The sequence below is a fragment of the Delphinapterus leucas genome, chromosome 3, assembly GCF_059928025.1.
Source record: "Delphinapterus leucas isolate spDelLeu-1000000601 "Yukka" chromosome 3, BTC_Dleu_Yukka2, whole genome shotgun sequence".
In the NCBI taxonomy this organism is placed as follows: Eukaryota; Metazoa; Chordata; class Mammalia; order Artiodactyla; family Monodontidae; genus Delphinapterus; species Delphinapterus leucas.
In genome coordinates this window covers 128,770,056-128,795,066 of record NC_143131.1, presented here as the reverse complement: position 1 = coordinate 128,795,066, position 25,011 = coordinate 128,770,056, and the positions used below count along the sequence as shown (strand labels likewise).

Genomic DNA, 25,011 nt, shown 5'->3' with positions numbered 1-25,011 from the left:
CGAGTGGCACAGGGATGGGATTGCAGAGGGGCACAAGGGACCTTTGGGTGGTAAAGGAAACATTCTGATCTTCATGGAAATGGTGGTTGGCATGCATTTGCCCAAACTCATCAAATTGTGCACGTAAAAAACAGGTGACTTAGGTAAATTATTCCCCAATTTTTTAAAAAAGAGGTGGGGGAGACCAAAGGCCAAGGGTCTAGTAAAGGGTACCAGTTGAAGACACACAGTTTCTTGGCATATGTCCGCAATGGGCTGGGTCTGAGGAAGCCAGCCTACTTGGCAAAATGCCCTAGCTAGACTTAGGACCCAAATCCAGTCCCTGTCACTCAATTTATATCTGTGCAGGTGCAGTGGGCTTACCTTGAGGGCCTTGGTTACCTGGAAGGGGGGATTATGGCATTATGTACAGACATGAGCAGGAATAAAAACATGAAGAGGTGAACAGTCTAAGAAGGGTTGAATGCTCTGCCCAAAGCCAGTGAGCAAGACAAGATTATAATGAATGCATAACCAAAAAAAAGAAAAAAAACAAGTAAAACTGCTTTTCTCTAAGTCTTGGTTTTCTTCAATTCAGCTAATGTTTCATAAAATGTTTCATGAGCCCTTCATGCCAGGTACTTTATAACATTCTCTCTAACCCTCTCAATAGTCCCTAAGGGTGGCCCTCCCTCCTGAGGCTGCAACAAAGAGGGCAAGGATGCCACTGCCTTGGGAAGGGCTTGGGTTCTGCAACCACAGGGCTCGCATACATATCCCGACTCCGCCCCTTGCTGGCTGGAGTCCTGGAAGAGTCACTGAATGCCTTTGACCCCCCTATCCACCCACCACCAGTTCAGTAATAACACTGATGGTAGAAAAGTCATCATACTTTCCCCACCTTCCTCTGTCAGTAAAGTTTTACACCTCAACAGTGTTCCTTGAGGGCTCTGCTTTTAGACAAGTCTAATCTAGTCAGCCAATGAAGATCAGTATTCAAATCATCTCAGGGGCAGCTTGGATGGCCTTGTTTTTCCTCTTAAATGTGACAAAAAGGGAGTCATCTCTTGCATGTCCTGAAATCTATCTTGTCACTTCCAGAAAGGTAGGTGTTACCTCTTGTATCAGTCAGGTTCTTCAGAGACACAGAAACAGTTAAGATGGAGATATTCATACTTACATATATACAGGAGGTGGTGGGGGAGACAATGAGGGGAAAACAGAGAGAAAGAGAGACAGACACAGACAGGCAGAGGGACATTTCAAGGACTTCAGTGATTGTGCAGGGTGGCAAGTTCAGAATTTACAGGGCCAGCTAGCAGCTGGAAACTCTCGGGCAGGAGTCGATGCTACAATCTTGAGGCAGAATTTCTTCTTTCTCAGTGAAACCTCAGTTTTGCTCTTAAGGCCCTTTAGCTGATTGGACAAACCCCACCCATATTTGAGGATAATCTTTTTATTTAAACGCAACTGACTGTGGACATTAACCACATCTATAAAACATCTTCACGGCAACACCTAGGTTAGCGTTTGACTGAATAACTGGGTTATTCAATACAATCGCCCAACCACCTTGACACTTAAAACTGACCATCACAATTGTCTTGGGTGGTCATCTGACACACACAGAGGGGGCTGAGAATTCCTACTCAAGTTTTTGAGAGAAGCAGGAGCACACTTAGGAAGGGCAGGATGGTCTAACAGAAAAATAACTACTGCCCTTTCTTGGGGACTCTCCATCCACAGATGGTTCTGCTGTTCCCACTACAGCCCTGGATGAGCTCTGTGACATAAACCAGAAACATTTTGACATAACATCTAGTAAAGGGATCTGAGTGACCAAAAAAAAAAAAAAAGTGAAAACAAGGACACAGACTGCAACCTCTCAAAAATCAAAAATAAAATTCATTTATTAAGGAAAAGTTTAACACATGAATCGTGTGCAGAACCCAAAATAAGATCTTCCATGAGCTCCAGCATGATCCACATCTCTATACATACCATGCGGGAAACACACATCCAACGCAGGCACATAACATACACAGGACTGTCTTGTTATCAAGACCTGCTGGAGGGTAGTTTTTCATATTCCTCTTATTCACACATCCACTGACATGTTCTACAACAGAGCCACATGATTTTATTGTTCAGTAAAACAAAATCACTTCTACAGCACCACCTTGATTGAAACAAAAGAACACAGCTGACAACAGGCACCCTCACCCTTACTCCCCACTGCAACTCTGGCAACCTTAGATCAGCACCGTTTATGTCTCCTGGCCAGGAAAGGACCCAGTGGTACAAGGACAGGGAAGAAATGCCACAGGCAGATGCTGTGAGAGCAAACAGCCTTGCAACCAGCAGGACTGTCTAAAAAGTACTGACCATGATTTCAAAGACAAAGCACTCTCCTTTCCCCTTGGAGACGTGTAATGTACTTTGAAAAAATTAATTCTAAGGCAGACGTCGATCCGACTCCTGTACACCAAGTCATGCCACTTACATTTTTTTATTTCCACCTTGACAAAGCAGCTTTGTGTTCTGAGCGAGGCTGATGCCGGGTCTCGCCTTAACGTCCAATCGGCCATGAACTAAACTGAAACAGACTCCCTTGCGGTGAACAGTGAACAGAGGGAGCTGTAAACAGACATAAATTGAGACTCTGCACTTCCAAGAAGCATGAGGTGAACATGTAGTATTAAACACAGATGATGTTCTACAATTTAGGAAGGGAGAAATTTTAGAAAAAAAGAGAGACAGGAGAAGAGGGAGGGGGGAAAAGATTTTCCTAATGTACCTGTTTGCCTGGGGGTAGAGAGTGAATGGTGAGCATCAGCCCGTGAATTTGGCTGGAGAGGTGAGTGACAGAGAAGGAGGGTGTAAGCGGCAGGTTCTAGGCTAGGACATGCCACACAGTCACATACCTCTGTGCAGATGAAGGGCTCCTAGCAGCTGGACAACAGCACAACATAAATATAAATAATGCCACTTGTGAATGGTACAACTTCTAGGAAAAAGGGAATAGTAGCCTACAGGGAGTTGGAAGCCTGCTCCCAATAGCGGCATTTGCAGGACAGAACAAGGGGCTCTGAGAAGCTACCTCTGGGCCGATGGAATCTGGGGTTGCCCTGGGGAGACTGGAGGAGGACACAGAGCCCAACAGCACTGGGCCAGAAAGCCCCACGGTTTGGTTTGGTCTGACAGATGTGGCCTCACACACCTGAAAGCCTTCGCTCTGCTGCTCCCCGATCAGTCTCTTACTGATGCTGGGGCTTTCTCACCAGAGACTAAAGCAGGGCCCAGGAAGAGGCTGGGCAGCTGGTTCCTAAGAGCACTGGGAGGAAAGCAGGGAGGGCTCCCTGACTGAGCAGCCCCGTGGGCAGCAGAGGAGTAAGCTTCCCTGAGCTGGCCCCGCGGGCTGCTTCCAGAAGAGGAAGGGCTTCCTCCACTACGACCTCTGGCCGACCCTTTACTCGATACCTGATTGCTGTGCAACTGCACTAGCCGGAAGGTCCCCATGGGGTCCGCCTTGAAGCAGCCATGCCATCGGGCTGTCAAAGCAGCAAAAGCACGGGAATGCAATTGAACAGGACGAAGGCCAGGCCAAACTAGCTTCTCGAAGCCCCAAGGCTAGAGCTGTCTCTCCTATGCACCACCTTCCCTGGGCAGGGGCTCTGAAGGAAGAGACCTGGGGCCAGAGGACCTCAGTATTGTGCCACCCAATCCTCAGGTCCCAGCATCACAGTCCGGGTCTCAAGACCCACCTGGAGAGGACTGCCTCTAGCAGTGCCCAGAGCCTCCGCAGTGGAAGCTGTGGGTGGGCTACACATCTGATCCCCTTCTACCGGCCTGCACCTTCTCGCTGAAAACAACTCTCAGGACCACTCTGGAAAGACTGCTGGAACCGGGGCTTGCAAAGAGGAGCTGACAGTTCTTGAAGTTACATTTTGGTACTAGAAGTTACTTAGAAAGCCCGAGGGCAGGGAAAGCCTTCAGAGGGCAGGGCTGCTGCCACCTCCAGCTAGATCCCTGGTCATGTAAGCACCTGTGAGTGACCACCAAAGAGCAGAAAGGATGGAGGAAAGTGTCATTTTCCTAAGGGAGACCAAATCACCACTGACTGCATCTTCCTAAGTGAATAAATTATTAGGTAGGTCAGGACTCACTGCAATGAGAGAATCTGGCTTTGGAACAGAAGAGAAAGAAAAAGCTGGGGCTGTGAGGGCGAGTCACAGCCCCTAGGAGCTTTGGTGAAATACAAAAACAAAACCCCTGATAAAGTGGTGCTGTTCTCCCCACTTTCAGGCAAGAGCCTGGTAGCAGGGGTAGAGGACAGCAGAACCCTGTTATATATGCAGGGGAGCGCGCGTGCGCGCGCACGCACACACACACACACACACACACAGCTCAAGAGATGGAGAGTCAATGAACACCCTTCTGCAATACTTCTCACACCAAGAGGGAAGACGGGGCAGCCGAAAGCAAGGCAAGGGACCTTCCCCTGCCTTCTCGGCAGTTTGTTCCCAAACCTGAAGGCCGACCTTGAGGTGAGTCAGCCCTGAGGCTGTTTCTTTTCTGATACCCAGGGAGGCATGCATGGGGAGGTGGAGCGGGGGGGGGCGGGCAGAGACAAGGGCATGATTAGTGTTTAGAACACAGGAGACCGAAGCCCCAACCATTGGAAGTCCAGGTCCTGGAGGCAGCTTGGGGCAGGGCACTGTTTCTGCCCATCCTCCTCATCCTCTGGGGATTGTAAACAACTGAGCACCACTCGTAGTGTCGGGCCAGCTGCTGCAAACTCCAGGAACTGAATCTCACACGCTCTGGGCACACTGGCCTCGTCTTCTTGTCCATGGCAAGAGTCTGGGTGTCTTCCTGGACGTTGCCGTGACGCTTGTCTGTCAGGGGCTGAGGCTGGGAAACAGGCCTGAATGCACAATGCAGCCATTTTCTAAGCCTCCTATGGAGAGAAACACACCCCACGTGGCCATCCTTCCCCTCGGCCTTGTGCACCGGCAAACATCTCTTGAGTCCTTCATGTCTTCTCAGTAGGAAATCTGGCTGGTCAACGGGAGGCAAAGTCCATGGTGCCCCACTAAGGTCCACACTCTGATGATCCTGATGAAAATCTCTGGGGTCCTTGGCCAAGGGTGCTGAGGGTCTAAGCAGACATCTCCTGCACTTAGCTTCTTCTCAGTGGGAGAAGCCGAGCAAGGGTTTACTGAAGAAGGAACAATTCACAACAGTCCCAGATCCAGAGACGGAGTCTAAAAACAAAGGCTGATTTTAAATAAAATATAAATATTTTCAACTTTGGCAGCACTTGATACCTTCCAGGAGTTCCAGCAACTAAGATAATAACAGTATCGTGACCCACACAAGGAAACCGGAGAAGAGGAGGTGTCACCGAGGATGACAGCACGCCAGAGACAGCAAAGGCTAAAAACTCCAGCTTTGGGCAGCTGGTTTTAAACTGCTAGGTAGTCTCCACTACGAGGTGGAGACTTGAACAGGTAGGAAAATACTGAGGTAAAATATTTGGGAGAGAGATAAGAGATGGGCCCGGCAAGGGCATAAAGAAGGGCATTTCCACTGACATCATCTAGGCCTGGCCCGGGCGAGGAGAATACATCAGGTGAGAGACATTAAAATTTTTAAATAAAGTGAGCTGTGCAACAGGAATGATTTGGATGAGGTGGGTCAGAAGGAGAAGGGCAGGCAGTAAGGGAGGAGGCGTGATCAGGGAAAAGAGTTGAAAAGTTCCGGGTTAAAATAAGTACAAATGAACAGAGATGGCACTGCCCCTAGAGGTACCTCCCACATATCTGCTGCCGACTCTCTACCCTGCCCTCAACCCTATCTGGCTCAGGGAACCCAGGTGCCAGGTAAGGGTACGTGGATGGTAACCTTGCCTCTCCCCAGAGCCTGGACCCTACCTAAGGCTCTGGGGCCAGGTGCTGGGGAACATACAGGGCGGAGTGGGCCGGTGCAGGGAACGCACCCAGCCCGCTATACAAAGGCACTGGTGGAGTTGACGAAGATGGGAGCGCTGCTGGGCTGGATCAGCTCGTAGAGGGTCACACACGTCCCCACCACAAAGCCCACGAAGCCCAGGAGGCTGATCAGGGCGTCCTTGACGATGGTGACGGGGCTCATGCCCTCTGAGTAGTAGGTGGCGATCTCCAGGAGGGGCGGGATGATGAGGGCCAGGGCACTGCTGCTCACGGAGCCCACCAGGGAGATGACCAGGTCCAGGCGGGGGATGAGGATGGCCAAGACGCCTGTGGAAGAGAGGACACGCCTGTTGATGACTGCCCAGAGCTGAGAGAGACCGCCTCACTGTTCAGCAAATTTAGCAAGTGTTCTTCTCATAGTATGGAGAGCTCCAAGGAAGCTGAGACATCGTCCAGTCCAATCTCTCATTCCACAGACGAGAAAACTGATGCCCAGAGATGTGGCATGACCCGGGTCTCACAGCAAGGATGGCAGAACTGGGACTGGAAACCAGATTTCCCAGTTTCGCCTGCCACAGTCCTTGACTTCCACCTTTCTGAGGAAAAGGAACCAAATTACATTCCAGGGTAACCCGGTCCTACCAAAGGAGAGCAAGTGGAGAGTAGAAGAGGAGGTGAACCTTTTCTGAGCGACTGCTCATCTTCTTACCACTGAGGGTACCTCCAACACAAACCACTCTACTTGAATGACAAGAAACGAAATGGGGAGAAAACCCTCCTTCTTCTGGAACGATCCCATGTCAGCCCCACTGCACAGAGCGTTTTTATACAGGGAAAGGAGAAGCAGGTCTGTGTGCAGGCCAACCTCAGAAGCAAGGCCCCCCATGATGACTGTGTCCCTGTGCCAGGACAAACCAGTGGCTCCCACACCTGAATCTCAGCCCAGGTGTACATGAGGAAGGTGCAACTGATGATAAAGGTGAATGGGGGGACTTCCCTGGTGGTCCAGTGGGTAAGACTCAGCGCTCCCAATGCAGGGGGCCCGGGTTCGATCCCTGGTCAGGGAACTAGTTCCCGCATACCGCAACTAAAAGCCCACATGCCGCAACTTAGGAGTCTACATGCTGCAGCTAAAGATCACACGTGCTGCAACCAAGACCCAGTGCAGCCAAAATTAAATAAATAAATAAATAGTTTTTAAAAAGAGGGGCTTCCCTGGTGGCGCAGTGGTTGAGAGTCTGCCTGCTAATGCAGGGGACATGGGTTCGAGCCCTGGTCTGGGAGGATCCCACATGCCGCCGAGCAACTGGGCCCGTGAGCCACAACTACTGAGCCTGCGCGTCTGGAGCCTGTGCTCCGCAACGAGAGGCCGCGACAGTGAGAGGCCCGCGCGCTGCAATGAAGAGTGGCCCCCGCTCGCCGCAACTGGAGAAAGCCCTCGCACAGAAACGAAGACCCAACACAGCCAAAAATAATAAATAACTAAATAAATTTAAGAAAAAAAAAAAAAGAAACTGAATTGCCATTGCCATCCGGATTTACTGCCTGAAACAAAAAAAAAAGCTCCTGATGTGTTTGGCTTAAAAAAAAAAAAAAAAAAAAAAAAAGATGAGTGGGGGCTGCACGAGGAAACGCCATCGGCTTGCAGGGCACACCAGCGCCTGTACCACCAGCCAGCTTGGGGGTGAAGGCCAATGTTTCACAGGTTTATTGAGGATTATGGCCTCTGGAATTAGGCACTTGTGTGTGAACCCTGGCTCTGCCTTGAGTGACACATGGCTCCTTTCTATTTCCCAGTGTTCTTGTTGGCAAAACAGGGATACAAAAAGCTCTTACGTCACAGAGATGTTGCGATGATCAAAGGAGATTACACGGGCACTTAACTAGAGTCCTGGTGTACACCAGGCACATAATACAGTTAATATTACTCATCACTAGTGTATATCTCGTTGCTTATGGAAAGTGCATTGTTAATTCGTCAGTCATCGAATGTATTTTGATGGATTGTCTTCCCGGCTGCGGGGCTCCAGCCGGAGGTCCTGCGCATTGAAGACAGCGATCCAGGGCACATCTGTTACCTCACTGATCCCTATGAGAGTCTCACACTAGACACGGGGGTTTCAGTTCTCACTTCATTTCATAAAGCAGAAATGTAGTTAAATTGCTCTGAGGAAGGCATCACAGTGGTGAGAGACCAGAACATCTTGTATTGGCCGGAGTCCAATATAGCCTTTTTACCCTCCAGATGGATTGTCTGAATCGATCGCTGCTTCTTTGGCTGAGCACCAGACGAAAGCAGTGGGCTGCATTTAGAGGCCAGGCTTTATGAGAAACACCTACTTTTAGACTGGAATACCACTCCATGCGGTAAAGGAAGAGGCATGCTGGGAGCCGGGATTTAGCAGGGGAGGAGCAGGGTCACGTCACCTGTCTTACACTCACTCTGCAGCTGTGCTGTCCGATAAGGCCGCAGTCACTAGCTATCTAAATCTAAATGAATTCAGTTCCCCAATCACACTGGCCACATTGCAAGGACTCAACTGCCACCTGTGCCTAGTGGCTACTGTCCTGGACAGCACACCTAGAACACTCCCATCACACAGACCGTCTAGTGTCTAGTAGACAGCACTGGGAAGCATCCACTCACTGAGCTGAATTTCCCTCTGCTCCACGGGTACGGAACTCCACATTATTATGGTCCCTGTGGAAGGAAAGGTCCAAAGAATTTAAATGATAGAAAGTGACAGAGCTGGGACTAGAGTCCAGGATCTTAAGCCCCTGCTACAGTCACATCATAGACCTGATGATCAAGAAAATACAGAATGGGACTTCCCTGGTGGTGCAGTGGTTAAGAATCTGCCTGCCAATGCAGGGGACACGGGTTTGAGTCCTGAATCAGGAAGATCCCACATGCCGCAGAGCAACTAAGCCCATGTGCCATGACTACTGAGCCTGTGCTCTAGAGCCCGCGAGCCACAACTACTGAGCCCAAGCACCACAACTACTGAAGCCCACGCGCTCTAGGGCCCGCATGTTGCAACCACTGAGCCTGCGTGCTGCAACTACTGAAGCCCATGCAACTAGAGCCTGTGCTCCGCAACAAGAGAAGCCACCGCAGTGAGAAGCCCGCGCTCCGCAATGAAGTAGCCCCCGCTCACTGCAACTAGAGAAAGCCCATGCACAGCAACGAAAACCCAATGCAGCCAAAAAAGAAAATACAGAATGATACATGCAGCAGGAGGGAGAACAGGGGATCTGGCTGATCGGCGGAAAGATCCTGTCTGTGAAGAACTGGGGGAGTCTGATATCGGGTTAGCTTTCCCAGGGATGCACCACAATCATGTGGTAGGGAATCCGGTACAGGTCAGCCCTGACCTCTCTCTGCTTTGTAGAGGACACCAGACAAGGATTTTGAAGCCTGGATAACAAAAGGGGGTACAAGGAAAATGAGTCTCAGATCTGCCTCTGCCGCCCAGGGTTTTACAGCCCTGGGGCAATCCCTTCCTCTTTCTTTCTTCTATATTCAACCATCATGGCAATTATCCATGAATACCCTCACTGTTCTGAAGCCTTCAGAAAGTCTAAACAAAGGATAAGCTTTTAACTTGCTCTGCAAGTTAAAAATAGTCTGTTTCAGCCTTTAGTTACTTCTAAATAGAGTTGGTGATGTCCCTCAAACCTTCAGGGTTGAACATGGAGGAAAGGTGGAAGTGAAGTGTCTGTAGGCTGATGACAAAATGGCATTCTCATCATGGATAACCTGACGCTCAACAAATGGTGATCTGCTGTGTGACCTGGAATAAGACACTTGCCCTCTCTGGGGTCTGGGTCTCTCTCTGCCTAATGTTTAACCACACAGTGGTGGCTCCAGATGTTCCAGTTTGGGTGAGCAGTGGGGTGGAAACAGCTGAGGCAGCCATCAGACCTAAGCCTGGGTGTGGTTAAGGGTCTGGACTCAGAACCTAGGCTCCAATCCACCACCAGCCAGTTTCTTAACCTGTTTAAGACTCATCTCCCGTACTGCTAAAAAGGGATGGTCAAATGAGATCATTCACGTAAAGAACCTAGAGTACTACACACATAACAAGTGCTTCATACACGTCAGCTAATAGCATCACCCGTCCCTGCTCAGTAGTAGGCTGTGTGTGACCTGGGGGGGAAATCAGTTCCTATTCTGAGCCTCAGTTCACTTACCCATGAAGTATGGTGATTGTATTAACACTGGATGATCACTCAAGTCACACTCGACTCTGAAATTTTAAGGAACTGTGCAATGCAGATTTAGTCACGTAGGAATGTGTTCTGGGATGTGTCCCTCAACTCACTGTCAACTGGGAAGCAACGTGTGCTGCTCCAGAGTGGCACAGCGGAGAGACGGGATTCCGCTCTAAGAACACATGGTTGGGCCAAAAACGTAGCTTCTAGCCTGCCTGATTTTGTACCGTTAAAGGGAGTGTGAGTTATTCCTCCTGGTCCCCAGGATGCTCCAGCCCACTCAAGAGAAGGGAGGATTTTAGCAGAGGCAATGAGCCCCTGGAGGAGATAAGTCAGAGGACCTGCCCAGCCCTCCCAGCTCTGACAGTCTGTCCTCTCCCTTCCCTCTCTCCCCTTCCCTCTCTCGTATTAGCCCGGAGGACAGATGGGTACTTCATGATACGAGTTAAGTGAAGTCACTCGTGCTCCACACTGATAAGAATTAAATGAAAACAGAAACAGAAGCTTGTGAGATCAGAATCTTTTCTCAGATTGGACGGAGATGTTCCATTTCATCATGACTTTAAAAAGCAATCTAAACACTTGTTCTTGTTTTTACTACAACAGATACACAAGATAAGTATGTTTAGCAAAAATATCCTTAATAGAAATATTTTTAAAAGGGCAAAAACTTTTCTTTTAAAGCCAGGACCACAGGGTTGCAAATGGAGCACTATCTTCCTGTCCTAGCTGGACTGGATATTTAGCTGAACCAAAATACAGGCTGACATTGGAGAAAGATAATGGGGGAAGAAGGCGGGAAGAGTGAGCCTCCCGCTAATACACTGGGGGAAGAGAAAGAGAAAGGGGCCCAAACTGAGGGCTCACTAGCCAAGGCATCTGTTTACCTACAAGGCAAAACGTGACAAACTAGTTTTCACTAATCCCATAGGTGGGAATCAGTACTTGGGAAAGATACAGGAGCAACTAAAACCTCTTCTAGCACTGAATGTCTTTACTCCATGAGTTAAAATAAAGCCCTCTAGAAAGAGAAACCCAAGAAGGCAGAGATCTCAGAAAGCAGCCAACTGGGAATACCCTATCCCTACTTCCCCACGAAAAGAGCACCGCATGCAAAGAGGAAGCCCACAAACTCCCAACTGGCAGTTGCCAGACCTCTGCATTAGCCCAGCTGTGGCATGAACAGAAAGGGGGCCCTGAGGATAACCAGACCACATGATTAGTGAAGAGGGCTCCAATGGTATTACAAGACATCTTCCCTCTGGGTTAAGAAACACTGAGAATGTGACTTTAACTGCTGAAGCAGCAGGAGGCCAACGGCCATGTTCAGAGGAGGAGCTGATTGGGATTCTGGAGCCTGTGGTTGTAGACCAGCAGCAGAAAGAGCTGACTTATGCACAAGAAGAGAGCAAGCACTTTAGAGACAAACACGCACTGACAGAAATCCCTTGGACACTTACAGCTCCCGTGTCCAGAAGTGCTCACTGCTATTTATTATGATCAACGCTGGTGAGGCCCACCTATGTGACTCTTAAATTGCTAGAAATCTGCCTTTAAATTAATAGCAGCCTTGGACAGGATATACAATTTCATTTAGTGGGAGTATAAATTTTAAAAATAATACAAAAAGCACGGGAAACACCTTACACGTCCAACATTAAAGGAATAGTTTAGTAAATACAATTCATCAATAAAATGGAATACCATGCGGTCATAAAAATATTTATGAAGGATATGTATATTCATGATGTAATTTTAAACAAAATGCAAAAGGCAAAGTTATATGTACACTAGAATTGCAACTTTTTGTAAAGAGCGCCCATGACGGACTTCCCTAGTGGCGCAGTGGTTAAGAATCCGCCTGCCAATGCAGGGGACACGGGTTCGAGCCCTGGTCCGGGAAGATCCCACATGCCGCAGAGCAACTAAGCCCGTGCACCACAACTACTGAGCCCGTGCTCTAGAGCCTGCGAGCCACAACTACTGAGCCCACCTGCTGCAACTACTGAAGCCCGTGAGCCCAGAGCCGGTGCTCCACAACAAGAGAAGCCACTGCAATGAGAAGCCTGTGCACTGCAACGAAGAGTAGCCCCCGCTCACCGCAACTGGAGAAAGGTCACGCGCAGTAACGAAGACCCAATGCAGCCAAAAATAAATAAAATTTTAAAAAAGAAAAAGAAAAAGCGCCCATGAGGATTAACACAGAAGATAAAATGCAAGAAAAATTATTTTAAGTCACTGGGATATTGGGAATTTCATTTTTACTTACTCCAGATCTAGACAGTCTTCAGGTGTTTTTACATTAACTTTCTTTTTTCGAGCAATACTTTGGTAGAAATTTAAAATCAGGCTCAAAGTAGCTGTGCAGCATCACAGAATTTTAGACATGAGGCGATCGGATACCCTTCTTATCTTACAGATGAAGAAGCTGAAGCCTTGCGACCGTCCCCGCAGTGGGGACAGGGGGCACAGTGTACAGGTATTAATGCTGCTGCCCTTTTTCTTTATAGCTGCAAGACTGAGACGTGTGAACGGCCAAAAGGCATTGAAAAACCGCTTTGTTTGGACCTGGAAGCTTCATGCTCTAAAGGGTCTGGCTGCTTGGCATGTTTTACATTCTAGTCTAAACAGGCTTCTTAACTGAGGTGGTTTTGTTGTTATTCTATCTTCAATAACAGGTGTGTGACATTCTCATACCTAACTGAAGTAAAATGTTTCAAGTGGCAAATGCCACAGAGAATCAGTTCAAACCACTGAAGGACAGGTTAGGGCCTCAAGGAATCCAAAGAAACTACTCTTCGTACAGCCCCGGCTGCCCTCAGGTGGAGCCAGCCTCTTCCAGCCCCTTCTACACAAGTTCTGGACATAAGGTGGCCTGCTAAGCCTGTATGTCCAAACATACAGACTGGAAGTAACTACTGTCCCACATGAAATCATAAGAAAATGAGCACCAGTCTCTGACGTGTGTTATTTTCCTTTCCTCTCCTCTCCAACAGTGTGAAATTAAGCATCAAAAAGTAGACACAGGGCTTCCCTGGTGGCACAGTGGTTAAGAATCCGCCTGCCAACGCAAGGAACACGGGTTCAATCCCTGGTACGGGAAGATCCCATATGCCTCAGAGTAAGTAAGCCCATGCGCCACAACTACTGAGCCTGCACTCTAGAGCCCATGAGCCACAACTACTGAGCCCGTGTGCCACAACTACTGAAGCCCAGGCACCCAGAGCCCAAGCTCTGAAACAAGACAAGTCACTTCAATGAGAAGCCCGTGCACCGCAACAAAGAGTAGCCCCCACTCGCCGCAACTAGAGAAAGCCCGCGCGCAGCGATGAAGACCCAACACAGCCAAAATTAAATAAATAAATAAATTTTTGGAAAAAAAGTAGGCACAACCATCTTTGGTGGATGGGGAAGAGTGGTAAGACGGTTGAATTCCAAGTGGAAAAAAAAATGAGGCTGGACCAAATGCTCCTGCTTTCCTTGGGGACGAGGGTGAGGAAGAGGAGAGAAAGTTGAGAAAATGACGAGAAAAATACCCAAAATGGCAATAAAATGAGCTGCCATTAAAATTTATAGGTATAATTGAAAACAATCAGTTATATCAAAGATCTAAAATCATATACCAATTAACCTTCTGCAAAAGGATCTGAAGGTACAGAGGAACAAAAACAAATGAACTCAGATAAATGCAATTAAGTTGGTGCTACAGTAAAATGCCTCTCCTGAATCCCACAATTACTTCATAGTCTCCAGGGAAAGCAAGAGAAGCCTAGGGCTGGGAGATGAAGGGGTTGCACCCTTTAATAGGATGACAATGTAAGGCTAAGTCACAAGCGACCACAGAAGAAGGGAAAAACAACCCAATGCGCTTGAAGATCAAAAGCGGCTCATGTCATTTGAGAGTCACGCTGTAGAAGGGAGGTGAGACCCACAGACAGTGCCAGGAAAAGCAAAGCGAAAACCAAGAGGCATCTAAGGATAGTATGAGGTCTGTGAATCAGAGACTGCTGGTTCCTGCGGGGCGCAGCAGAGAGGAACCTGGCAGGAAGCGCGACATATGGTAGCGGAGGCTAAGCCAGGCTTGAGAAGAAAATGGGGCGGTGAGAGGAGTCAGGGCCAGCTCAGTGCCCCAGCTCTTCCGGCAGAGACAGCACATTGTACCCAGACAGACCTACCTTCTCTCGAGGAACCACTCTGAAACAAAGCCCGTTATTTGAGCTATCCCTATCCTTTCTTCCAATGCCCCTTGCATTCAAGAATCAGGGCCCTGAGAGTTGACATTATGAACACTTTTCACGTGCAAGCTGTCTCCTCAACACTCAGAGCTAATCCATCCACAGAGGAAACATACATATTTGATCAAAGCCTCCAGAGTTGCCAGCAGGAGACAGAAGTAAAATCTAGAAGAGTCTAAGCATCCTATCTTATCACACATTAAGGCAATTTACTGGAAAAGCAAGCTATATCACATTCCTTCCTTTCAGTCGCTTTGGGGCAGCAGTGGCCTGCAGCCAGTGGGTTGTTTCTCTAGGCTGGTCTAGGAGAGAGCCGGAAGGGCTGTCAAATAAAGGCTACAAGAAGTCAGATTCTTGGTTGCCATCAGCTCTCTGGGGCTGGGGAATCCAAGGTACCCACGGTCCTACCCAGGTCCACCCTATAAGAAATCTTCAGCAGGACAGCTGCCCAAGATTAAGGTCAAGGGACAGTCTTTAGTTCCTCAGCTCCAGTGAGTTTTTTCCACGCAGATCCAGGATGCTGAGCTTCCACCCACTGCCCTAGAAGTAATATCAGGAAGACAACTGCAGGTGGCTTGAGGAGGTCCATTCCAGGATGAGCACTAGTCTGATCCCCACGTTTGCTTGGGTAAGGATGGACAGCCTCTTCCCTGTCCTCCTCTTGCTAACAGTTAACCAATAAACTCATTTCTGACTTTCCATACTATGAGTGCATGCTAGACAACATTCACATCATTCATCCCTAAAACATTCCATTCTGGTCTAGTTAAAAAATCACATAGAACTATCTTTACTCCGAAGACAGAGGCTTGGACTGGATAATTTAAAGAAAGTCCCAGGGAAGTCTCAATATAATAGGAAAGACGTTTCTTTCCCAAAAAAAAAAAAAAAACTTAAACACAGCCAAAAAGAGAAATCTATGATTCAAGCATTCAATTTGGAAAGGAACTGCAAATCGCCTAGAAATTTAAATTAGATATTACAGACCAATTTATTCAAGGATTCTCTATTGTATCAATTCACAGAATCTTCCAAAAAAAAAAAGAATTTATTTTTATTTTTGAACTTATACCAGTTTTAACCAAGAGCAAATAGGGTGATATCTCATCTCTCAACTCACGCTCCTGGGTGTGTGGTCAGGGAAGAGGAATAAAACACAAAGTGATAAGTCAAACACCTACATTAATCAACAGAAATTTTCTAAGAAACACAATTTAGTTAAGACCAACATCCAAAAGTGTCTGGAATAGTATCAAGCAGTCTCAAAATGAAATCCAAGGAATAGACTGTCACACTGGAAACACAATTATTTGAAAAAACAAACAAACATACACCTGCTATCAAAGTAACCTATAGTACTCATTATGCATATGGGTTAAATGGCTCTCTTTTAAACTTTTGCCATATTTCATACGGAATAGTAATTGCACATGTTTAGCATGAATTATGACCATCGTCATTGCATTTTAGGCCATATCTATAAATAAAGCACCGTTTCCATTCCCGTGTCCTTTAGAGCACATCTATAATCAATTCACTCCCTTCACGGACGTGCCTCAACTCTGAAGCTGACACTGCACCCCAAGTTCTCTGCTCACACAGCACTGGCCATTTCACTATGATACAAGTTCTCTCTCATGAAAGCCCTGGGGACTCGATGCCCTCTGGAAGAAAACAGACAAGGCAATGATCTTGTCCTCTACTCACACGTCAGGCAGACCAGCATGGTGCGCACGGATAGGTCTATCACCAGCTCGCAATGCTCAGGTGCACGGGCCACGAAGAAGGGGATGATGATCTCGGCCGGGACGTAGAACTGGAGGGCATAGGTGAAGAAGATGCCGATGGAATAGAGCAGCTTAACTGACTGGTACAGCCTGCAGAGAGAGCCGAGACACGTTCAGAGCCGGCTCTGTACGCTCATACACCAGCAATGAGAGTGCAAAACAGTCCCAAGGTGATTTGGCCATATCTATCCAAGTTACAAGCGCACGTGTCCTTTGGACAAAAAAATTCAGGTCTAGGGATTTATCTTGTAGATATACTTACACATGCGCACATAAACTTACATAAAAAATAAGTTGCTGCAGCATTATTTAAATCTGAAAGACTGAAAAGAGTTTAAATGTTAATCAGCGGGGAACTGGTTAAATAGATCATGGCACCCCCATATAACTGTTAAAAAGTAGGAGACAGAACTCCAGGCGCTGATGTGGTACGAGCTCCACGATATATGATGAAGTGAAAAAAGCATGAAGCAGAACAGTGTCGACAGTATGGTACCAACTGTCTAAAAAAGGAAAAAGAGGGAAAAACACTCCCCTTCACATACACATACATGTGACATTCTTACATACACCAAACATCTTCAGGAGGAAACATAAGAAACTGGTAATATGGTTGTCCCTGAAATGGAAAATTGTAAAACTGGGGTCCTGGAGAGGCAAGTGGAAACTTAACATTTTCTGTATGCCCTTTGAACATCTGGAGTCTTTTCCACAGGCATATATCCTTTCAAAAATAAAAACAATTGAAAATACAAGGTGGAGGAGCTTCAAGATGGCGGAAGAGTAAGACGCAGAGATCACCTCCCTCTCCACAAATACGTCAGAAATACATCTACATGTGGAACAACTCCTACAGAACATCTATTGAACGCTGGCTGAATACCTCAGACTTCCCAAAAGGCAAGCAACTCCCCACGTACCTGGGTAGGGCAAAAGAGAAAACAGAGACAAAGAATAGGGACGGGACCTGCACCTCTGGGAGGGAGCTGTGAAGTTGGAAAGGTTTCCACACACTAGGAAGCCCCTTCGCGGGCGGGCGGAGACTGCGGGGGGGGGGGGCGGGGAAGCTTCGGAGAGACGGAGGAGAGCGCAGCCACAGGGGTGCGGAGGGCAAAGCGGAGAGATTCCCGCACAGAGGATCGGTGCGGACCAGCACTCACCAGCCCGAGAGGCTTGTCTGCTCACCCGCCAGGGCGGGCGGGGCTGCGAGCTGAGGCTCGGCTTCAGTCAGAGCGCAGGGAGAGGACTGGCGGCGTGAACACAGCCTGAAGGGGTTAGTGCACCACGGCTAGCCGGGAGGGAGTCCGGGGAAAAGTCTGGACCTGCCTAACACGCAAGAGACTTTTTCTTCCCTCTTTGTCTCCTGGTGCGGGAGGAGAGCGGGTTAAGAGCGCCGCTTAAAGGAGCTCCACAGACGGGCGCGAGCCGCGGCTATCAGCGCGGACCCCAGAGACGGGCATGAGACGCTAAGGCTACTGCTGCTGCCGCCACCAAGAAGCCCGTGTGCGAGCACAGGTCACTGTCCACACCTACCCTTCCGGGAGCCTGTGCAGCCCGCCACTGCCAGAGTCCCGTGATCCAGGGACGACTTCCCCGGGAGAACACACGGCGCACCTCAGGCTGGTGCAACGTCACGCCGGCCTCTGCCGCCGCAGGATCGCCCCGCATCAGTACCCCTCCCTCCCCCCGGCCTGAGTGAGCCAGAGCCCCCAAAGCAGCGGCTCCTTTAACCCCGTCCTGTCTGAGCGAAGAACAGACATGCGCAGACGACCTACAGGCAGAGGCGGGGCCAAATCCAAAGCTGAACCCCGGGAGCTGTGCGAACAAAGAAGAGAAAGGGAAATCTTTCCCAGCAGCCTCAGGAGCAGCGGATTAAATCTTCACAATCAACCTGATGTACCCTGCATCTGTGGAATACCTGAATAGACAACGAATCATCCCAAACTGAGGAGGTGGACTTTGAGAGCGAGATTTATTACTTTTTCCCCTTTTCCTCATTCTGTGAGTGTGTATGCGTATGCTTCTGTGTGTGGTTCTGTCTGTATAGCTATGCTTTTACCATTTGTCCTAGGGTTCTATCCGTCCGACTTTTTGTTTTTCCTTACTTTTAAAATTTTTTTTCTTAATAATTTTTTATTTTAATAACTTTATTTTATTTTATTTTATCTTCTACCTTTCTATTTTTTCTCCCTTTTATTCTGAGCCGTGTGGATGAAAGGCTCTTAGTACTCCAGCCAGGAGTCAGTGCTGTCTCTGCCTCTAAGGTGGGAGAGCCAACTTCAGGACACTGGTCCACAAGAGACCTCCCAGCTCCACGTAATATCAAATGGCAAAAATCTCCCAGAGATCTCCATTTCAACGCCAAGACCCAGCTTCACTCAACGACCAGCAAGCTACAGTGCTGGACACCCTATGCCAAACAACTAGCAAGACAGGAACACAACCCCATCCATTAGCAGAGAGGCTGCCTAAAATCATAATAAGCCCACAGACACCCCAAAACACACCACCAGACGTGGACCTGCCCATCAGAAAGATATGATCCAGCCTCATCCACCAGAACACAGGCACTAGTCCCCTCCACCAGGAAGCCTACACAACCCACTGAACCAACCTTAGCCACTGGGGACAGACACCAAAAACAATGGGAACTATTAACATGCAGCCTGCAAAAAGGAGACCCCAAACACAGTAAGTTAAGCAAAATGAGAAGACAGAAAAACACACAGCAGATGAAGGAGTAAGGTAAAAACACACCAGACCTAACAAATGAAGAGGAAATAGGCAGTCTACCTGAAAAAGAATTCAGAATAATGATAGTAAAGATGATGCAAAATCTTGGAAATAGAATAGAGAAAATAAAAGAAACGTTTAACAAGGAACTAGAAGAACTAAAGAGCAAACAAACAATGATGAACAACACAATAAATGAAATAAAAATTCTCTAGAAGGGATCAATAGTGGAAATAACTACTGCAGAGCAGAATAAAGAAAAAACAATGAAAGGAACTGAGGACACTCTCAGAGACATCTGGGACAACATTAAATGCACCAACATTCGAATTATAGGGGTCCCAGAAGAAGAAGAGAAAAAGAAAGGGACTGAGAAAATATTTTAAGAGATTATAGTTGAAAACTTCCCTAATATGGGAAAGGAAATAGTTAATCAAGTCCAGGAAGCACAGAGGGTCCCGTACAAGATAAACCCAAGGAGAAACACGCCAAGACACATATTAATCAAACTATCAAAAATTAAAAACAAAGAACAAATATTAAAAGCAGCAAGGGAAAAACAACAAATAACACACAAGGGAATCCCCATAAGGTTAACAGCTGATCTTTCAGCAGAAACTCTGCAAGCCAGAAGGGACTGGCAGGACATATTTAAAGTGATGAAGGAGAAAAACCTACAACCAAGATTACTCTACCCAGCAAGGATCTTATTCAGATTTGATGGAGAAATTAAAACCTTTACAGACAAACAAAAGCTGAGAGACTTCAGCACCACCAAATGAGCTTTACAACAAATGCTAAAGGAACTTCTCTAGGCAAGAAACACAAGAGAAGGAAAAGACCTACAATAATGAACCCAAAACAATTAAGAAAACGGGAAAAGGAACATACATATCGATAATTACCTTAAATGTAAATGGATTAAATGCTCCAACCAAAAGACATAGACTGGCTGAATGGATACAAAAACAAGACCCATATATTTGCTGTCTACAAGAGACCCACTTCAGGCCTAGGGACACACACAGACTGAAAGTGAGGGGATGGAAAAAGATATTCCATGCAAATGGAAATCAGAAGAGAGCTGGAGTTGCAATTCTCATATCAGACAAAATAGACTTTAAAATAAAGACTATTACAAGAGACCAAGGACACTACATCATGATCAAGGGATCGATCCAAGAAGAAGATATAACAATTGTAAATATTTATGCACCCTACATAGGAGCACCTCAATACATAAGGAAAATACTAACAGCCATAAAAGGGAAAATCGACAGTAACACAATCATAGTAGGGAACTTTAACACCCCACTTTCACCAATGGACAGATCATCCAAAATGAAAAGAAATAAGGAAACACAAGCTTTAAATGATACATTAAACAAGAAAGACTTAATTGATATTTATAGGACATTCCATCCAAAAACAAAAGAATACACATTCTTCTCAAGTGAACAAGGAACATTCTCCAGGATAGATCATATCCTGAGTCACAAATCAAGCCTTGGTAAATTTAAGAAAAATGAAACTGTATCAAGTATCTTTTCTGACCACAATGCATTGAGACTAGATATCAATTACAGGAAAAAACCTGTAAAAAAATACAAGCACATGGAGGCTAAACAATGCACTACTTAATAACCAAGAGATCACTAAAGAAATCAAAAAATACCTAGAAACAAATGACAATGAAAACACAGTGACCCAAAACCTATGGGATGCAGCAAAAGCAGTTCTAAGAGGGAAGTTTATAGAAATACAATCCTACCTTAAGAAACAGAAAACATCTCAAATAAACAACCTAAACTTACACCTAAAGCAATCAGAGGAAGAAGAACAAAAAAACCCCAAAGTTAGCAGAAGGAAATAAATCATAAAGATCAGATCAGAAATAAATGAAAAAGAAATGAAGGAAACGATAGCAAAGATCAATAAAACTAAAAGCTGGTTCTTTGAGAAGATAAACAAAATTGATAAACCATTAGCCAGACTCATCAAGAAAAAAAGGGAGAAGACTGAAATCAATACAATTAGAAATGAAAAAGGAGAAGTAACAACTGACACTGCAGAAATACAAAGGATCATGGGAGATTACTAAAAGCAACTATATGCCAATAAAATGGACAACCTGGAAGAAATGGACAAACCCTTAGAAATGCACAACCTGCTGAGACTGAACCAGGAATAAATAAGAAATATGAACAGACCAATCACAAGCACTGAAATTGAAACTGTGATTAAAAATCTTCCAACAAACAAAAGCCCAGGACCAGATGGCTTCACAGGTGAATTCTATCAAACATTTAGAGAAGAGCTAACACCTATCCTTCTCAAACTCTTCCAAAATATAGCAGAGGGAGGAATACTCCCTAACTCATTCTACGAGGCCACCATCACCCTGATACCAAAACCAGACAAAGATGTCACAAAGAAGGAAAACTACAGGCCAATATCACTGATAAACATAGATGCAAAAATCCTCAACAAAATACTGGCAAACAGAATCCAACAGCACATTAAGAGGATCATACACCATGGTCAAGTGGGATTTATCCCAGGAATACAAGGTTTCTTCAATATATGCAAATCAATCAATGTGATACACCATATTAACAAATTGAAGGAGAAAAACCATATGATCATCTCAATCGATGCAGAGAAAGCTTTTGACAAATTCAACACCCATTTATGATAAAAACCCTGCAGAAAGTAAGGATAGAGGGAACTTTCCTCAACATAATAAAGGCCATATATGACAAACCCACAGCCAACATTGTCCTCAATGGTGAAAAACAGAAACCATTTCCACTAAGATCAGGAACAAGACAAGGTTGCCCACTCTCCCCACTATTATTCAACATAGTTTTGGAAGTTTTAGCCACAGCAATCAGAGAAGAAAAAGAAATAAAAGGAATCCAAATCGGAAAAGAAAAAGTAAAGCTATAGTATCATGCAGATGACATGATACTATACATAGAGAATCCTAAAGATGCTACCAGAAAACTACTAGAGCTAATCAATGAATTTGGTAAAGTAGCAGGATACAAAATTAATGCACAGAAATCTCTAGCATTCCTATACACTAATGATGAAAAATCTGAAAGTGAAATTAAGAAAACACTCCCATTTACCATTGCAACAAAAAGAATAAAATATCTAGGAATAAACCTACCTAAGGAGATAAACGACCTGTATGCAGAATATTATAAGACACTGATTAAAGAAATTAAAGATGATACAAATAGATGGAGAGATATGCCATGTTCTTGGATTGGAAGAATCAACATTGTGAACATGACTCTACTACCCAAAGCAATCTACAGATTCAATGCAATCCCTATCAAACTACCACTGGCATTTTTCACAGAACTAGAACAAAAACTTTCACAATTTGTAGGGAAACAACTAGGGCTTCCCTGGTGGCGCAGTGGTTGAGAGTCCGCCTGCCGATGCAAGGGACACGGGTTCGTGCCATGGTCCGGGAAGATCCCACATGCTGCGGAGCAGCTGGGCCCGTGAGCCATGGCCGCTGAGCCTGCGTGTCCGGAGCCTGTGCTCCGCAACGGGAGAGGCCACAACAGTGAGAGGCCCGCGTACCGCAAAAAAAAAAAAAAAAAAAAAAAGTGACAGGAGAGAAAGCCCAGAGATAAACCCACACACATATGGTCACCTTATCTTTGATAAAGGAGGCAAGAATATAGAGTGGAGAAAAGACAGCCTCTTCAATAAGTGGTGCTGGTAAAACTGGACAGGTACATGTAAAAGTATGAAATCAGAACACTCCCTAACACCATACACAAAAATAAACTCAAAATGGATTAAAGACCTAAATGTAAGGCCAGACACTATCAAACTCTTAGAGGAAAACATAGGCAGAACACTCTATGACATAAATCACAGCAAGATCCTTTATGACCCACCTCCTAGAGAAATGGAAATAAAAGCAAAAATAAACAAATGGGACCTAATGAAACTTCAAAGCTTTTGCACAGCAAAGGAAACCATAAACAAGACCAAAATACAACCCTCAGAATGGGAGAAAATATTTGTAAATGAAGCAACTGACAAAGCCAAACTTTACAAGCAGCTCATGCAGCTCAATATCAGAAAAACAAACAACCCAATCCAAAAATGAGCTGAAGACCTAAATAGACATTTCTCCAAAGAAGATATACAGACTGCCAACAAACACATGAAAAGATGCTCAACATCACTAATAATTAGAGAAATGCAAGTCAAAACTACAATGAGGTATCACCACACACCGGTCAGAATGGCCATCATCAAAAAACTACAAGCAATAAATGCTGGAGAGGATGTGGAGAAAAGGGAACCCTCATACACTGTTGGTGGGAATGTAAATTGATACAACCGATATGGAGAACAGTATGGAGGTCCCTTAAAAAACTAAAAATAGAACTATCATATGACCCAGTAATCCCACTACTGGGCATATATCCTGAGAAAACCATAATTCAAAAAGAGTCATGTACCAAAATGTTCATTGCAGCTCTATTTACAATAGCCAGGACATGGAAGCAACCTAAGTGTCCATCAACAGATGAATGGATAAAGAAGATGTGGCACATATATACAATGGAATATTACTCAGCCATAAAAAGAAATGAAATTGAGATATTTGTAGTGAGGTGGATGGACCTAGAGTCTGTCCTACAGAGTGAAGTAAGTCAGAAAGAGAAAAACAAATACCATATGCCAAAACATATATATGGAGTCTAAGAAAAAAGAAAAAAAAAAGGTCAGGAAGAACCTAGGGGCAAGACGGGAATAAAGACACAGATCTACTAGAGAATGGACTTGAGGATATGGGGAGGGGGAAGGGTAAGCTGTGACAAAGTGAGAGAGTGGCATGGACACGTATACACTACCAAACGTAAAATAGATAGCTAGTGGGAAGCAGCCGCATAGCACAGGGAGATCAGCTCGATGCTTTGTGACCACCTAGAGGGGTGGGATAGGGAGGGAGGGAGACGCAAGAGGGAAGACATATGGGAACATATGTATATGTATAACTGATTCACTTTGTTATAAAGCAGAAACTAACACACCATTGTAAAGCAATTATACTCCAATAAAGATGTTATAAAAAAATGCAATATAACTCCAACAAGCCTATTTATATCCTTCCCATCCAATTCAGTGCTCCCTAGAATCAGACAGTGACCACACAGTGCAAGAGGCAGGAGCAAAATCCATCTTTGCATTCCACTAGGGTTACTATCCTACTACTGCTTCATGTGTAGCTTCTCAGGGAGACTGCTGACTCACCATGGGACATCTCTATCTTATCCCAGGCCTAGGACTGTGCAGAGGAGTAAAAAGGTCTGATCAATAAGTATTCACAGATCTGACTTGATCATTAAAGGGAAGGACACTGCCCCTATGCAAAGCTCCACTTCACATAAGACCCTCATGCATTATGAAGCGAGAAACACGGACCTCCCTGCCTTGGAAATCTATTTAAAAGTGGTGATTATATTGTGCATGATGCATACTGAATTCCTCTGTGGTCGAAATTAATACCTAGAAGATGTTCTAATGCTATGAGCAGAACATCCTGGGAGAAACTGAGATTGACAAAACGTCTTACTTGTTCCAAGAAGAGATGATAAAAATCCTTGGGGAAAAAACCAGCTAGTGGCTCTATAATTAAACTCAGTGCAGCACCGAAGCCTTCTGGAGTGCTGGCAAGTCTAGAATCAGGATAGTCACCTGCTGGGATGGCCAAATAAATCACACCCGAATGGAGGCAGAAAGATCAGGGTAGCTGGGTTTGAAACATCAGAGGAAAGAAGACAGATGCTCAGCTATGGCTTCAGATTATGTGGGCTGCTTCTGCGGCCCCTGATCCACTTATCTTCACTTATGCGAGCTACCACCCGACTCTTCTCTCTTGAAAGAGCAGGAACATTTGGAAATTTAAAAGCAGGCATCAGAGGGAAAGAGAAAGACTTTCAGAAAACAAAAGCCCATTTCAGGGCTACCACTTGGCTGGCCATACAACAAACCTAGTCCCCAAAGCCCTGCTGATCAGGGTGTCCTGTGCGAAACACTGATACTCCTGAAAAGATGTTTTTCTCAATT

General features: G+C 45.8%; 1 protein-coding gene across 3 annotated transcripts in view; it reads right to left on the bottom strand.

Annotated features, from left to right (window-relative positions):
• LOC111183115 (proton-coupled amino acid transporter 1) overlaps positions 1-25,011 on the bottom strand; it is a 103,944-nt gene that overhangs the window by 45,929 nt on the left and 33,004 nt on the right. For 2 of the 3 annotated variants that reach the window (XM_022590189.3, XM_089909584.1), the window contains 2 exons: positions 16,091-16,260; positions 1,865-6,260 (listed from right to left, as the gene is read on the bottom strand). In XM_022590189.3, the coding sequence (XP_022445897.1) occupies positions 5,989-6,260; positions 16,091-16,260 (442 nt within the window). In that variant the 3' untranslated portion in view covers positions 1,865-5,988. Of the gene's footprint in view, positions 1-1,864; positions 6,261-16,090; positions 16,261-25,011 lie in introns of those variants that run through there. The other variant, XM_022590192.3, reaches the window with a different exon arrangement.